Source organism: Channa argus, chromosome 24 (assembly GCF_033026475.1).
Source record: "Channa argus isolate prfri chromosome 24, Channa argus male v1.0, whole genome shotgun sequence".
Taxonomy (NCBI): Eukaryota; Metazoa; Chordata; class Actinopteri; order Anabantiformes; family Channidae; genus Channa; species Channa argus.
The window spans coordinates 2,153,409-2,169,060 of NC_090220.1; the positions used below are offsets into that span (position 1 = coordinate 2,153,409).

The 15,652-nt window shown below is 38.6% G+C and overlaps 1 protein-coding gene across 3 annotated transcripts; it reads right to left on the reverse strand.

Moving 5' to 3' along the window:
• Positions 1 to 237: 237 nt before the first annotated feature.
• ap2b1 (adaptor related protein complex 2 subunit beta 1) lies at positions 238 to 15,498 on the reverse strand. Of its 3 annotated transcripts, XM_067494112.1 has the most exons (23): positions 15,358 to 15,415; positions 14,284 to 14,364; positions 13,816 to 13,870; positions 13,544 to 13,649; positions 12,859 to 12,994; positions 12,321 to 12,566; positions 11,788 to 11,978; positions 11,471 to 11,692; positions 10,988 to 11,108; positions 10,742 to 10,837; positions 10,439 to 10,554; positions 9,944 to 10,109; positions 9,752 to 9,850; positions 9,307 to 9,566; positions 7,683 to 7,875; positions 7,106 to 7,147; positions 6,716 to 6,868; positions 5,179 to 5,324; positions 4,940 to 5,069; positions 4,128 to 4,212; positions 3,582 to 3,668; positions 2,352 to 2,506; positions 238 to 2,051 (listed from the first exon to the last, which is right to left on the reverse strand). In XM_067494112.1, exons 3-23 carry the CDS (start codon positions 13,850 to 13,852, stop codon positions 1,977 to 1,979), a joined length of 2,862 nt encoding a protein of 953 aa, XP_067350213.1. In that variant the 5' UTR covers positions 13,853 to 13,870; positions 14,284 to 14,364; positions 15,358 to 15,415; the 3' UTR covers positions 238 to 1,976. The 3 variants fall into 3 exon arrangements, with proteins under 3 accessions (XP_067350213.1, XP_067350211.1, XP_067350212.1); XM_067494110.1 differs by lacking the exon at positions 14,284 to 14,364 and having other exon boundaries at positions 15,358 to 15,498; XM_067494111.1 differs by lacking the exon at positions 14,284 to 14,364 and having other exon boundaries at positions 15,363 to 15,459.
• Between the last annotated feature and the right edge of the window lie 154 nt (positions 15,499 to 15,652).

The following is a 15,652-nucleotide window of genomic DNA, read 5'->3' on the forward strand; positions in this document are numbered from 1 at the left end:
AATAATTCACAGTTTTTAAGTCGAAGTCTTCAGGTGATAATTTTACTCTCTGTTTGTTATTGAGGTCATGGTGGGTTGTGGAGTCATACTTGGAGTGCAGTATAGGAGGTAACCACCTCTTATATTAATTTTGGAATTTTTTAGTGAATTCTGGAAGCAGGTTTTGAATTGTGACACCAAAATGATAAAAGCTTATGATCATGAAAAGTGTGGTGCTGAATACTCACTGACACACCATTAAGTTGGCAATTTATTGACATGTGACAGCGAGAATAACAAGTCATTCACAACAAGACAGCAATGACACTAGATCTATCCCATTTCAGAAGAAGCTATAACAGTTCTCTCTATAAATTCTGCTGGCGACAGTTTAGTTATATACTGTAAGTGGGAGTGCGGAGACAATGCTATTTAAAAACATACAAGATCTACAATAGAGACATGTTGTTAGGACAGTTGTTTTTTCAATTAATACTCTGAAAAAAGCCTTACTCTCGAACAAATAGAAGCCAAATACCCAAACATTATGATTGATTCACACAAACTACACAATCACTGCACTACGTATTATTAGGGCAACTCTGTGTCTTAGGCTGAAAGATCTCTAATGCTCTGTAGCCAACACACAATGCCAACATTAAAAGGCTATATTCAAACTTTTCATTTAATTGGTATGAATGCTTGGTCCTGTGAAACTGGCTGGACAACAATGGCATAAAGATTAGTAATACAACACTGGCATCAAAATCAAAGCTGAAAATATTTATAAAACGCTACAGCATTGAAGCTACCATGACAATAACCCAATTAAAAAAGGAAAAACACAGAGGTAGATGCACAATCAATTGGAATGGCATTACAAGTGTATAAAGTTGTTTACAATAATGTGGTTGCAGTGAACAGGGCTACTATGAAAAGAATAATTTGAAAATAATTAACAAATATTGATGAATTGGAGTGGCACGGGTGTGTGAACATTTACTCGATAGCTGCTGTGGTTTGTGTAGTGGTTCCGAGCTAGTGACTGAAGCCATAAAAGATGACACTCTGGCAATTTTGCCCCATGAATTTAAATCCACAAATGTATTGTATGTTACTGGCCAGTCAGAAGCTTCCTGTGTGTCTGTTCTGAGAGCTTGTGTCCCAGCACTTAAAACAGCCTCCAGACATCTCACTCCTGCACCATTGGAGGTATTTGGCATTTTTTACATGCGTTTGTGAGAATAACAAATATGCTAGAACAAATTTTCACATGGTCTAATGATTTACTTTTTAAAATGTCTATTGTTAAAAGACTGACAGAGAAATCACACCAATACACAGGATGTGGCCAACTTTCCTGTACGTGCTGGTAAATAAAGATTTTTTAGAAGCAAGTGTAAACCACAACCCTAAAAGGCTAATATGCTGTAGAACAGACCATAGTAGCTTCTGACAAACACATTATTCTTTTCAGCTCTTCTCACACAATAGCAAAACAAAGAGGAAAAAGAATCAACAATGGCATAATTCTGGATGTGAACTAAGCCAGTAAACAAATAAATCAAAATTCAAAAGAAGCCACATGCTGTACACCATATAAAATTGGCCTCATGGAGCCATTGGGGATATTTTTCTTCCCCACTCAGAACAGTTTCATCATCAGTTACATCTTTATAACACTAAGACTCTAAGAAGGTTAAGGATGGAATGGACATGTTATTACTGGGAGGTAAAGATAATAGTGGGAGTTGAGTAACAGGATTCAATCACGATTTCATCTGCCAAAATAAAAAAAAAAACAGCTGTATGTTTAGCTTGTGTATGTTATACAGAAATATAGTACAATGACACATGACTTTCTAATCTCTTAGAGGTAAAATATTCCACTAACAGACCCTAGAATTCCCTTGTTTTGACAGTTAACCACAGGTGAAAGAAAATAATCAAATACTGCTGTTTTTGTTGCCAGGATGAAGGCTCAGCATTAGAGCAGCTCAGTTTTTCAGCACAGAATCATACATCTGGTAGACGTACTGAGAAACCTCAGGTGCCCGACACTTTAAAGACAGCTGTAGAAGCAGAGAGAGAGAGAGAGCGAGAGAGAGAGCACAATTAGATTGGCAGACAACTTAATTCATACAAACTGTCCATTAAATCAGTACTTATACTGTGCAGTTGAAGAACACAGGATCCCAACAGGGGTAAACAGTAATGACTGACTTGCATAATTTGCATGGCATTTATTCTTTATTATGGGTGGAAACCTTTTGGCAATCCCATAGTAGGGTGGGAAAGCCAGAATACCACTTTTCCCACCCTTTTCCCAGAATACTGCAGAAAGACTGTCTGCAAATACTTTGATATTTTACCGTGTAGTTGGGGTTGCCAGGCTGAATACGAAGTTCAGCCAAGATCCAGATGCCATTGGTTAGCTTGAGGGACTGATACAGCATGTCCTGGCCTTCTACATTTCTCTTGGCAATGGTGTAGATGTTGTTATTCTGCAGCTTCCCAGATACCGTGTCTGCAAGACCAGATTACGGTTACTTTTTGGAAATCAACTCACCTTGTGCTATAAATCAAATTTCTGAACAAGCAGAAACAACACAAGATGTTGTAAGCACTACTGTGGGCACAGTCACTATTACTACTATGAAAACTGATGTCTAGGTAAACTAATGCAAAGGCTACTTATGGCAAAGGGCACATCAGAAAATAAATCTACTCTACAGGGATTTTAATGAACTGTGAACTGGGATAATGCCAGATTTCAATAACCTGATTCTACAACATTAGATCCTGGTAGAACAGCCACCATTTGTTGGTAGCCATCATCTATCCAGACTAAAAGTGCCACAATCATGAAAGTGTACTTTGGGTAAAGAGAAATCAAAATGGAAGAATCCCAGACAGGCATGTGGGTGAAGAGAGAAAACACAGGAGAAAAATGTAAAGTGTTCGGATGAGTTACAAGACAAGTGAGGTTATCAGTCCAAGCAAGAGTTTCAATGACATTTTTTTTTAAGTCTTATTGGGCTCAGTCATCTGACAGTACATATTTAAATATCAATGACAATGACACTCTGATCTTTGAGTGTTGCTTTGTGTTTTTTTGTTTATATATGCACTTCAAAAGATTTGTAATTTGATGTTTTCATATAACATGGAACTGTCTATTTCTTCTTGTTTTCTCTTCCTGTCTTTAGCACATGTTCAATAACAAAGTGATAAATAAAACATCTAAGCACAAAGTAATTTGCTTTCAGGTAGCTGCTAAATAAGCAGTGAATATTTAAAAATATTATATTCATAGCACATCTTTAAATTTGAAATTGGTTTTGCCGCATAAGAAAAACTAAATTTCAACCTCACCACATTTACAGATCTGTTTTGACATTTGAATTTTGCCATCTTTGCCATCATCACTGTGATAAAAAATATCCATACTCACAGTACAAATAGTTAGTCATCATAATACAATACCTTACAATCCCTTTATAATGTAATCGTACAATACAAAAATTTATGCATGTAGGTCAAGTCAGATGACATAACAACCGCTATGCAACTGAGGGCAGTTTGTTCACAAACTTGGTTACCTGCATTTAGGTGGCACTCCTTTATCTGGTACTGTAGTTCATTCTCATTGGGGATGTCTTTCCAAGTAGCCAGGAACACCTGCCGCTCTGAAGGGGGTGTGGGACAATATTAGTAATGTGAAGCCAAAAACTGATTTCTGCAAAGAAACACATCCCAAAACTAAATGGTTGATCAATGCAGAGCTAACAATTAGCCAAAATTCAAGGAATTCAATGTGGAAAATGCAGATCACGTACATTCAGACAGATGGAGAGAATTAAAATAGTATAGTAATAAATACAAATTTAATAGAATTTACATTTGGAAATTAACAATTTAGTAATTACATTTTAATTATGTTTTCAGTCACATCCAACATTTAGATCTTTAGTACAATTATTGGGTTTCAGATATGCTCAAGTATGTTTTTCAGGTAATTAAATTGGGTGTATTCTGTCTTAAAAATAAGACATAAGAATGTTATTTTCCAGATAATATTTTATCCTTGCTTCTGTGGTAGTGAAAGATTTTATTTCAAGTCAGTGATGATGTGATGGCAGTCATACCCATTTTTCCATCTTCGACAAAGAATATGTTGAGAGGGATGAGTACGCTAAAGTAGAAGACATCAATATTGTTCTTTACAGCAACCTGTATACGTGTAAACAAAAGAGAATTTCAGCACTTGATTCCAACTCAAATTTAAATATGACATGACAACAGCAATCAAATAATTTTGATTGGGCCACCTGTGAGTGCCTGGGGACATGGTAGGGGCCAACGGTAGCACCCACTGCTCGTTGAGACGAGTGAGAAAGATACGTGCTTTCACGTCAGAGTCCCCAAAAGTCTCAATTACAATAGAAAAAGTCGCTTCTTTTGAAAAGGAGTCAACAGAGGGGTCTGAAAACTGGCTAAATGTAGTGACAAAGTCTTTAAGTTAAGCAACACTGATCACCACTGGCTGATTAAGCTTGACGGCAGTGCACAGTTTGATTGTTAGGATTGTTGGTAGAGCTGATATACTGATTTAAGCATCGTTATTGTGAAGTGCACATGGGCAACCATTCTAGAATTATCAGTTCTTTACAGATTAAGCTATTCAAGTCATCAAGCGAACATTAAGAATTTAAATTGGGACAAAATTACTGATTCTGTGGGCTGTAACAACGGCCAGATAGCTCTCTTACAAAAACACTACTAGACGAGGAGCTTCTTATAAAGGGGGGCTAGTTAAAACGCTGCAAAGACACCACAGAAAGTACAAGTGATGATTAGAGAGAACAGTGCCTTCAAATCAAATTTAGGTCTGTAAGTTTCCAATTTGTTGCACTTTTGTTCATTAGTACTTGCTGCTAGTGAGTGACTCTTTCTGTACCTGCAGATTATTGAGTGGGTCCATCTTCATGACTGGCCCAATGGTGTTGAGAGGCAAAGAGATTTCAATACTCTGGCTTGGCATAAGTGGAGTGTGAACTGGCAGAGGACTGGTGGGGATCATTCCAAAACTATATTCAGGAAACACAACAAAAGTTGGAGGCTTTCTGTACGTGGTAGATGTTACATCGGATTTACATTGTGGCAAACGTGACATTTCCCGTGAGTCGTCACACTGACCTGTTCTTGTTGAACTGAATAGCGAAGTCGGTCATGTGTTGCAGTGCCTTGTTAGTAAAGGTCATGTCCATGTACATGTGACCCTGACGGCGAGAAAAGGTTCCAGAGATCTCCAGTCCTTTGGCTTTCACTGCTGGCAGCCACACCTGGAAAAAAGTACCAGTGTAACTATATCAACTAATTAAATATTTTTTTGTATACTTCTAAACCACATGTACGTAATCTCAGATGTCAACATAAGCAGTTTTCCCACTGAGCTGGTCAGTGAAACTAAAAAATGACTAGAATATGTGGAAAAAAGCATTCTCCCTCTGAAAAGGTTATCATAATGTTGTGTATGTACTATGATCCATTGTTACCTTCTAATGTTGGACGTTGTGGTTAGATTTAAAAAAGAAAAAGAACTGTCTTCGTGTGTGGATAAAGAGCAAATTAAAACTGATTAAGCTTAAAAAAAACCTAATTCTATAAAACATGTTTAAAAGAATGTATATAATATTATTTTGGTATATTTCAAACAGCCATATGTCCACTGAGTTTATGCGTTACTCTAACCTTGTAGTCTGCTTTAGAGATTCGGAGAAGTTATGCAAAACAATGCATAGACTACTTGGGAATCATGCTTATGATCATGATCGTGCTGGGCAATATGGCAAAAATAAATAAATAAATAAATAATTTAAAACTATTTTTTTTTGTGTGTTCTAGACAAATTATGATTTTAATAATTTTTTTTTTATATTGTGTACATGACCTGAAGACAAATAATGATTAAAAAAAAAAAGAAATTAATAGATAGGATGTTGTCTTTTCCACACTGTAAACATTATGAAGAATAATATTAGGAGCAGCTGAAAAACAGCTTGCCTACACTCTGTACTTTCCCTGAATGCAACAACGCAGTCTGTGCAGCCAGTCCACCGTTGCGCAGCTGCTAACAGGTGACTAAGTTCTGGTGCTTCTATGGAGACAGTGTTTTAATTTCTCTTAATGTGAAGCTTCTGCACAAAGGCAAGCAAAAGAGAGATGAGCTGAAATGTCTGACACTTTCAGATTATTTAGAGAGCAGGACATTTCTTTGGTTTTATTTTGTTGTCGTCATGTGCTGTGACCGCCACTAGTCCAGCTTCTCGACAAGCAAAGTCAACAGACGTGCCAGGATCTCCAACGAAATGGAGACAACTGACATTACTGTCGAAACTCTAGGAAGCTGCTGGCACTGTCATTTAAGTGACAGCAGTGTGAGTAATCTAGATTTGATTTAATTGAATTCAATATATCCACCCGGCTCTAATAAATCATTATCAGAATTTTTTAAATATATATTCATTGTGCAAGGAACAGCTGCACATACATGATGGTGCTACAACAAAAGTTTCAGTTTCTTTTCAAGGACAACATGTGACAAGGAATCAAACCACCAATTCTGGAATTTGAGGATGACTCCTCTACAAATTGTGCCACAACTGCCCTTGGCTTGTTTTTTGGTGTTAAGATTAACTGTATAAAGATCTACATCCAATTTGAGTGAACTTACTGCTTTAGGAGCTATATAGCCTCCAGTAGTGATGGCCATGCCTGTGGAAAGCTCAAACAAGTCATTGAGGCCACTGCTGACAGCCGGAGGTGCTGGTGTAGGTGATGGAGCAAAAGTACTGGGGACAGATGACGGGATAAAGTTCTGACCCACCTAAACCAATCACAACAAAAATACAGACACACTTAGTGTGACAGTAACTTGACAATCTACAGAAATCACAATTAAAGAAACTTTAAATTCTTCAGTGATGGTGAGGAGAAACACAATTTCAACTATATCAAGATTCTGTCATTAGCCAAATCCCCCATGACAGAGAAAATGTAAATGAGATCAGTGAAATGTAGTATGTAGGCAGGCAGGGTGCTGAACAGAAGACGCTGGACTTACTGCTGGACTTCCCCCCACACCTCCGCCCAGGTCTCCCCCAAGCTATAGGAGAAAAGAGAGGTCCCCAAAGACAGCATCCAAACATCACATACAGATCAAACATACAAAACAAGGAAAGAGAGAAGAGAGAAAAAAAAGAGAGACTTTTTTAGAAACTGAAACGTTAAAAGCAGACGTTAAAATCTAAAATTATCAAGATGTCCATTCATTTTAGCAACTCAAAGTGGATAAGTAATCATTTGTCAATGTACCAAATTTTTATCTAAACTTTAAAACACATCAAAACAATTTGGGGGATAAGTTTACCATTTTTGGGGCCAGTCACGTCTGAATTAAATTTTACACAACAATAGATGCAACCAATATGCAAATAAGATTATCACTTTAAATTACAAGTGCATTAAAACAAACAACACATAAGCACTGTGTTTTGTCAAAAATGTATATTTTAATATTTAAAAAATTCTGAGAAATTCCATGGAACCGGCAGATGATTTTGTGCAGGGTGCAAATGCTTCCCCTTTATAGCAAAATTAACCATAGGTGTATTCATGTGTCCATGAGAGATTTAGCTCACCAAACTGTCCAGGCCTCCACCTAGAAGGTCCACTGCACCCATTTGCATGGAGGAGACCTGGGGAACATTGACTGGGGGGCCCAGGTCCAGGTTGAGCAGGTCACCCAACAGATCACCCTGGCTGGGAATCACATGTGGCTGGTCCATGGCAGCTGCAGGCCCACCACTCACTGGGCTCTCACCCGTATCAATGCTACCATGGGAGAAAACAGGAGACCGGTAAGGAAAATTAATCATTGTCATTGCTCACAGAAATGTGCAAGTGCTACTCTGGTGAACTGGGACAGTAAAAATGTGGACAAAATACAGTATGTGGTGTGGCCAGAGGGTCAACTAAACTATAAAAGCTTAATTCAGTTTGACTGTGAATATTTAATATAAGTGAAAGATCAGATTTCCTGTTTATGAGCAGCACTGGATCCTCTTTCACACAAAATATTTCTTCTCTATTTTATGAAAATGAGACATGGGCCAATATGCTCTGAGTATTTGCCAATGACCAGTTGTCCAGAACAGTTGGTGGAGCATAAAATAAGCTATGGAATGTGGACTGGATTGTTGTTATTTTAGCTATAAATCATTTGTAAGGGGCTTTGTGGTATTCAGTCCAACCTGATCCCACATTTTGTGCAAAAACTGCTTTCCTGCCATATAACATTGCTTAATAGGTCAAAGAAATGACACCCTGAGATCTAAACTAGGGATTTGCATTCACAGCAGGTTTCTCTTTGTCTTTCATGCTGCTCTGTGTGACATGATACACAATATATTACTAAACAAAAAACAAGTAAGCTTTATTTATACAGCACTTTTCACCGGTAAAATCACCAAGTGCTTTACAAGGTGAAATGATATGGCATAAAATAACACATATACATAATAAAAAAGGTTTAGAGATGTTCCTCAACTGATAAAAACTGTTCTTGAATGACAATTGAGAGACACAGACTGGTCAAACACAACACCTAGGTTTCTGAGGCTCGACTGGACAGAGGCGCCCAGTAAACTAAGGTGCTGTTTGATTAAAGCCATCTTTTTGTCAGGTGCAATGATTAGAACTTCAGTCTTGTTAGCGTTTATGTGGAGGTAGTTATTGTTTAGCCAGGTCTTGATAAATGACATGCACTCTTAACAACACCGATAAAGAAATTAAAACTCTGAATCATTAAAGGAGAAATAAATCATCTGCATAAAAATGATAAGACACGTTCTTAGAACACTGAATGAATACTCTGGCTAAGAGGAAATAGGTACAACAAGGATAAAGCTGTACCTAAAACTGGTCTCTGTGGGACTCCACATGACAGAACAGCCACTTCAGACATGTCGTTGTTAATAGCGACATTGAAAGTTCGATCACTGGGGTAACAAGATAAACAATGGAGGACAGACCCAGAAAACACTAGTTCAGATGGATGCTGATTTATCAAAATTCTATGATCCATAGTATCAAAAGCAGATGTTAAATCAATTAAAACCAGGACTGTTCAGCAGCCAGAGTCTGTAGCCATATTCATCTCACTTGAGACCTTTAGCAGAGCAGGCTCAGTGATTTTTATTTGCTGCAAAATAAGGAAGCTGTCAATGAGTCAAATTTAAGAAGAAGAAATATTGTGAGTCTGACCTGCTGTGCTGGACAGGAAGGTGTTTCCGGTGGATTCCATGGCTGCCCTCTACAAAGGCGCTAGGGGGTTTGTGATAGACAGAGGCCAGGGAGCCAATGTGGCAGATGAGCTCATCCAGTAGGGTGGGCTCAATCAGATCTGTCTCCTCTGAGATCAGGGGCTTCTCTGACAACACTACCTCCTTGGCAGTCACAGGGTCAGTCGACAACAGTCGCCAATAAATGTAGCCCCTGTCACGCAAGTCAGGATTGTCAGAATCCTGCAAAAAGGGAAAGAGCGATACACATGCTGCATTTATTCTCTGCAGGAATTACAAGGCAGAGATACTGTATTTATAGCACTTTGTAGAAACAGAAATTACGAGGGGACATTATGGAGCAGTTACTAAATCCATCTAACTAGTCTAAGCTTACACTTCTTCATAATAAAAAGGACTTCACTCACCTGAGTTGCCAGGCTAAGGACCTGTTGCACCAGCTCCTGAGTCTCTGATGGCTTTTTAAGGAACAGCTTGACAATGGCAGTCAGAAGCGTGAGCTGGACCTGTAAACCAAAGCACACACTGTTGTTTTTTGGTAAACAAAAAAAAATCCTCTGAGAGAAAATTAGTTTGTCAGGCTTTAACGTTTAACCCACCTGAGTGCTCTCATCATGGAAACCCTCGAGGAAACTCTCCAGCAACTCGTCAGCATTGTCGATCCTCTCAGCATATTCGCCAACAATCCAGATCATAGCAGCACGAGCATCGGGCTCATCCAGAGAGTCCAGATTCTCACACAGTGTGGCAATGATGCTTTCATATCTACAGAACACCAGTATCTTGATGGTCAGAAGAAAACCTTTCAACAGCTTAACGATTTAGTTTTTAGATTATATTTGGGGCAGTGTGGGAGTCTATAAACAGTAAACTTCAGAGAGGGAGACAGGAAATATTCTGAATTTGGCAAGTTATGTGACATGTGGTGTTACCAGTTGGCTACCAGAGCACTCCCCGAAATTAACTAACTTAAAATAACATAAACAACATGATACTTCGTGTGGAACAAACCTCAGCCTGCACTGACAAATGTTCGAGATAACCAGCACGTAATGATCAGAGAGCAGGTCTAAGTGGTTCATTGGAAAACATACTTGTTGGGGTACTTCCGGAAGATGTCTCTGATGACTACAATAGCTTCCTGAACCACATAGTTGACCTTGGTCTGAATCAGGTCCAGCAGGGTGCTCACACAGCGCTCAGCTGATTGCTGGAAAAAAAAAGAAAAAACAGGACAGAGATACCCTGTCAACATTACTTGAGAGGAAAAGAAGTCATAACACACAACGCACATTTAGTTTCACTGACCAGTGATGTTGCAGTTAGAACTCACATTCATAATTTTCCATCATCTTTGATCTCATAACACAAAAATGAATGATTATGGCATTTATTACCTCCACTTTGATGGCACAGCGTCCAATGGCTCGTACAGCCTTTCGCACAAAGTCAACATCTACCTCTGTGGCATATTCCTTCAGTTCAGCTAGTACCTAAAAGAGCCAGAGTAAAATAAACTATATATGTACACAAATTAACACCATGCACATATTTTTATATATATATAAAAATATATAAAAGAGCACATTGCAGCATAAACACAATGTAGAAATATTATTCTCTATACAATGTTACTATGGTACCTGGGCGATGTTGGCCTGAGACGCCAAGCGAATCATGATGTCTAATTTCTCCAGTTTCACATAGATAGGGTCATTGTACTTGACAAAGAACACCTTGATCTCCTGCTTCAGGATCTCAGGCCTGCACACGTGACACAGTATGCATTAAACTGGTGGAACATTTGAACCAACAGGAGAAAGGAATTTGGGTATAACCATACTCAGAACTGTCAGAAGTACTTCTGAAAAAGCGAGGGTGATATTCTATTTGAAGACTAGACATTCAAAGCAGCAAATAATCCTTACGACTGTTCCATTACAGGCTGTTATTAGCCCTTATGATGCTAGGTTCTATTAAATTTGCTAGTTGATTGTCTAAACTGTAAAGAATATAAGGCTAGAATGTTGTGAACCCCAAAACAGTAATACAGTATATCATACGTAGAAGGGACATGAAGATGACTACAGTTAAAAAAACAATTTATGTTGTTTGGAATCACACACCTTTTCTGGACGATGAGGTTAATGTTCCTTAGAGCCACATACTGGACCTCTGGCTCTCCTGAGAGCAAAGTGACCAGTGGTGGGGCTAACTTTTTCAACAAAGTGTTGTAGTAGTCAGAGTCCTTGGGCAGTAGCTCTAAGAACTTCATCAGCACCTTGACAGCTGACAACACCACAGCTGAGTTGGCGTGAGACAGCCGGGGAGTAACACGCTCACAGATGCTTTAAGAAAGGAAAACAGATAAAGGTGAGATTTAGTCAAATAAAATTAGCTGGTTGCATTTAAAAGCATTATATTTCATCAACATCACTGACACCTTTGGGCCTCGCGCTCGTCCTTTGGGTTGTAGTTGGACAGACAGTCCAGAATGAAGATCTGTCCCCACTCTGTGCACTCATTGAGGGCTGTCAGTAGCTTGTTGATGTTTTGGGGATTGAGATCTAGCAAGTTGCTGTTGGGGTGAGACTCGCTGATCTCTGACAAAGCAGCAACTGCATTGGCCACAACCTAAAACACAGAAGTGTTCTGTGAATAGATCGACAGTTTCCTGATTTACGATAAATGATATGCTCTATAAATAATACATAATTGCCCTGTTTTATTTATATAAGTTATAAGTTATAAGTTTATATGCTATTTAAAAGCAAACCTACATTACAAGTAACAATAATCAAGCATAAAGAGTAGCAACTAGGGCTGCACGATATTGGAAAAAACATTGGGATTTTTTTTTTCTGCAATATATAGTTCAGGAACACAGGAATTTGGGTTCAACGGTTTGACTGTCCTCTATTTCTCTAAATGTTGTTGAAGCAAAAATCACATGAAATTCTGAAGTCTGACACCAACCATGGGATTGGAGTCTGCAATGAGATCTCTCAGAGAGTCCAGAAAGCCTTGGTCCTCCACCATTTGGGCATTGATGTCATGAAGTTTAGCCACGCAAACTGCGGCTGTCTTCCGCACATATGGGTCCTCGTCCTTCAGGCACTTCCTCAGTGGCTCACACAGGTACTCTGTGATCTTGTCAACCCGGATGCAGCCCATGGTGCGAACAGCCAGAGCTCGGATCAGAGGGTTGGGGTCCTCGCAGTCCTAAAAGACAAAAAAAATAAATAATAAAAAAGCAGTTGTGGATTTAGTTTAATAACATATGGTAAATGAAAGGAAAAATTCCATAACTTTAAAGAACTAGCCCCTGGATTCATGACTTTTCTTGTCTAGAACCGCATCTTAAGTTTCCCTGGCCTATGGAAACCCTATGAAGAGATATGGTTACACCCAAACTCTTAGTTGTCCACACTAACTAAATCAACAATGCAGTACAGATCCCACAGTTCTTAATATTACATGCACAGCTTAACAACAAGTTCATTTTAGGCCTTGCCTTGACAAAGCTGTTTACAGCCATGATGGCCATATCAGGCTGACTCTTGGCATAGTTCATTAGGTAGAGGTAGACCAGCTTCTTCAGCTCCAGGTTGTCAGTCTGCATGCAGTTGACCACATCTGGGAACAAAGAACTGACAGCAAAGCAAACAGACTTGGTCAAAGGTAATATATTCTCTCTGAAATTTTGTTTGACAGTCTGAAAGTGGAAAAAAGCTAATTCTTCGGAGTTTTCCAATTTGACAAATTTTTTATGGATCATGTGGTTCACAAAGGACGCCAGTCTACAGGGCTACATACACAAAAAACAATATTCACACACAAATACACACCTACGGGCACCAAGTAAGCTAAAAGTGTCGGAGCAATCTAGACTACTTAGATTCACACAGGCACACAGAGAACATGCTTCTATTGTACTGGCTAATTTGCCAAACAAATCACACACAGCTGGAAAGCTTAGTTACTGTAAGTTACTGTATCTACTACTAACTTAGATGTTAACTGCCAAAACACTACAACGTTGTTGTTGTCTTTTGGAGTAATTCACACTATCAGTCTATGGTGAACAAACTAATAATGTAATAAATAATCTGATGTTTTGATTTGCTTGGCATACTAGAGTAGGTGGACAGTTTACAGAATTACGTTATTTATTTCCAAGTTTACGTTTCCTACTGTACCTGACATCCTTGCCAACGGTCATGGCTGCAATGACCTTCTTCACTGCCTCTTTTCTCTTCTCCTTCTTCTCATTGTTCAGTTCTGCCTTCAGTTCAAAGATCTCTCCTGGCAGAAGAATAACAAGAAAGTGGTTGTAGTACATTTTGAGATTCTGTAACAGAATCAAAGGCAGAAAAGGTTCTCCTACCCCTAAAACTACTACAAGTGGAAATTAAAAGAAACTGAATGTTTAAAGATTAAATACATAGACTAAAATAAGGAAATAACCTACCTTTTTTGTTGGTTGTGAAATATTTGGAGTCCGTCATGATTGTGGTTCTTTAGGTCTGTATAGAAGATACAGATTTATCCTGTAGGCACCTTTTGCATAAAAATTCCTGTTAACAATTTCCAATTGCATTGTTTTTATTTTTATTTTTTTTGCCTTTAATGAAATAGGACAATTTTATTTAAAATTCTTATGTTTTTTTTCTATTCCTGCCCGATTGGGTGTGTGACAATCAGCTATAGCGATGTTCACAACACTCAGTAGGTCAATAAACATTCCAGTACTCATTGGTTCAACATTATCCATTTGCTCTTTCATTACCAATTCTATTTGTAACTGTACAGTTTAAACATTCAAATTCAGACTGAATGTAAATACAGAATAACAGTTCTACAGACCTCAAGGTTAGAAAGATTGGCAAAAAAATATACACGGACAAATATGTGCAATTAAGGGGTTTGTACTGAAGACCTCATTGTCTTTGAATGTGGCATCGTAGCAGGTTCCACATCGAGGTGGCCTGACTTTACGACACTGCCGTCCATCATCAACCTGAACACCAACAGATCTTATTACCCGAAATCAGTCCCCAACCTCACAAATGCAGAGAGGTTTCAGAATACTGTAAAAAGTCGTCTCAGATGAGCGGAGGCTGATAAAGCAAAAATACATAACATGTTTAAAAAAATCCCGTGCGGGTGAAATGTTCAGGTGTGGCAACATTTACCTTTTTAAATTTAGTCACGCATTGACGTGAATAAACAAATACAATAAATAAACACATACATACTGTTCGTAATATCCTTCGTGTAACTCCAAAGGGGCACTGTACTTTCAGTACAGAGTACAAGGTGCTACAACGTAACGTTATACATAAACGAGCACTTACAATAAGGCTTTGTTTGTATGGATATTAGCTTAATATTTTAGGTTTCCAATAGAAACAGCTTAATAGCTCGTAACGTTAGCACCAATTAAGGCTTTATAACGTGAATCGTTAACGATAGCTAGCTGCTGTATTAAACCATCTCTTAAAATATCAGTCGATAGGAATAAATTAGGCGTGACATTTGATCTGCTTTTGAGAGTAACGAATAACGTTTGACTACACTAAAACATGACGGTAGTTAACATACAAATATTATTAACTACAACGAGCAAATCTCCCTGTGCTAACGGGAACTAACGTTAGCATGCTGCATGCTAAATACATCCATATACTGACTGCCGCAAACGTTACTACAACAAGCTATGCTAGCTGAAGCTAGCTTATAACAGCAAACGATAAATCCTGCTGTAGGATAACTACGATCAGCCAAACATTCCGCTCGCCTTGACTCGTGGCATTTTAGCAGTAAGTAACGTTTTGTCTAACATCAAAAGTGAGGAATGCCGCAGCCAGCGGCCCAGTTTCTTTTGCTGTTGACAGGAGCTATGTTCACGTCAACATAGTTAGGTGATGAGTTTCCCAACAATCCAACATGCACAAAATCGTCCAAAGTAATGCACTTATGGTAATTAGGAGCTGTAAAAGATTTCAAATACCTGACCGAATGTGTGCCAGCGGCAAAATCTTTAGTTACAGTGAAGGCAAGCCGCAAGCTGATCTCCTGCCTGGTTGGAGGAAGATGGAGAAATGGATCGTGATGATACGTTCTCCGCAATCGGAAACTGGACAACTTCCCTCTTCCACCTTCAAAGAAACCGCGCATACCACAAAGCAATCGACCCAGCCAATGATTTATAAAAGACTTAAGTCAAACACTTTATTCAGTATGAATCTGTGAATAATAAACAAGGTACTACATACTCAAAAAAATGGCCCGACAACACCACGAAC

Coding starts and splice junctions, on each gene's coding strand:
- ap2b1 (XM_067494110.1), bottom strand. CDS start 13,852: ATGACGGACTCCAAATATTTCACAACCAACAAAAAAG. Junction 10,110..10,438: donor TTCCGGAAGTACCCCAACAA/GTATGTTTTCCA, acceptor GGTGTTCTGTAG/ATATGAAAGCATCATTGCCA. Junction 5,325..6,715: donor GCTATATAGCTCCTAAAGCA/GTAAGTTCACTC, acceptor ACTTTTTTCCAG/GTGTGGCTGCCAGCAGTGAA.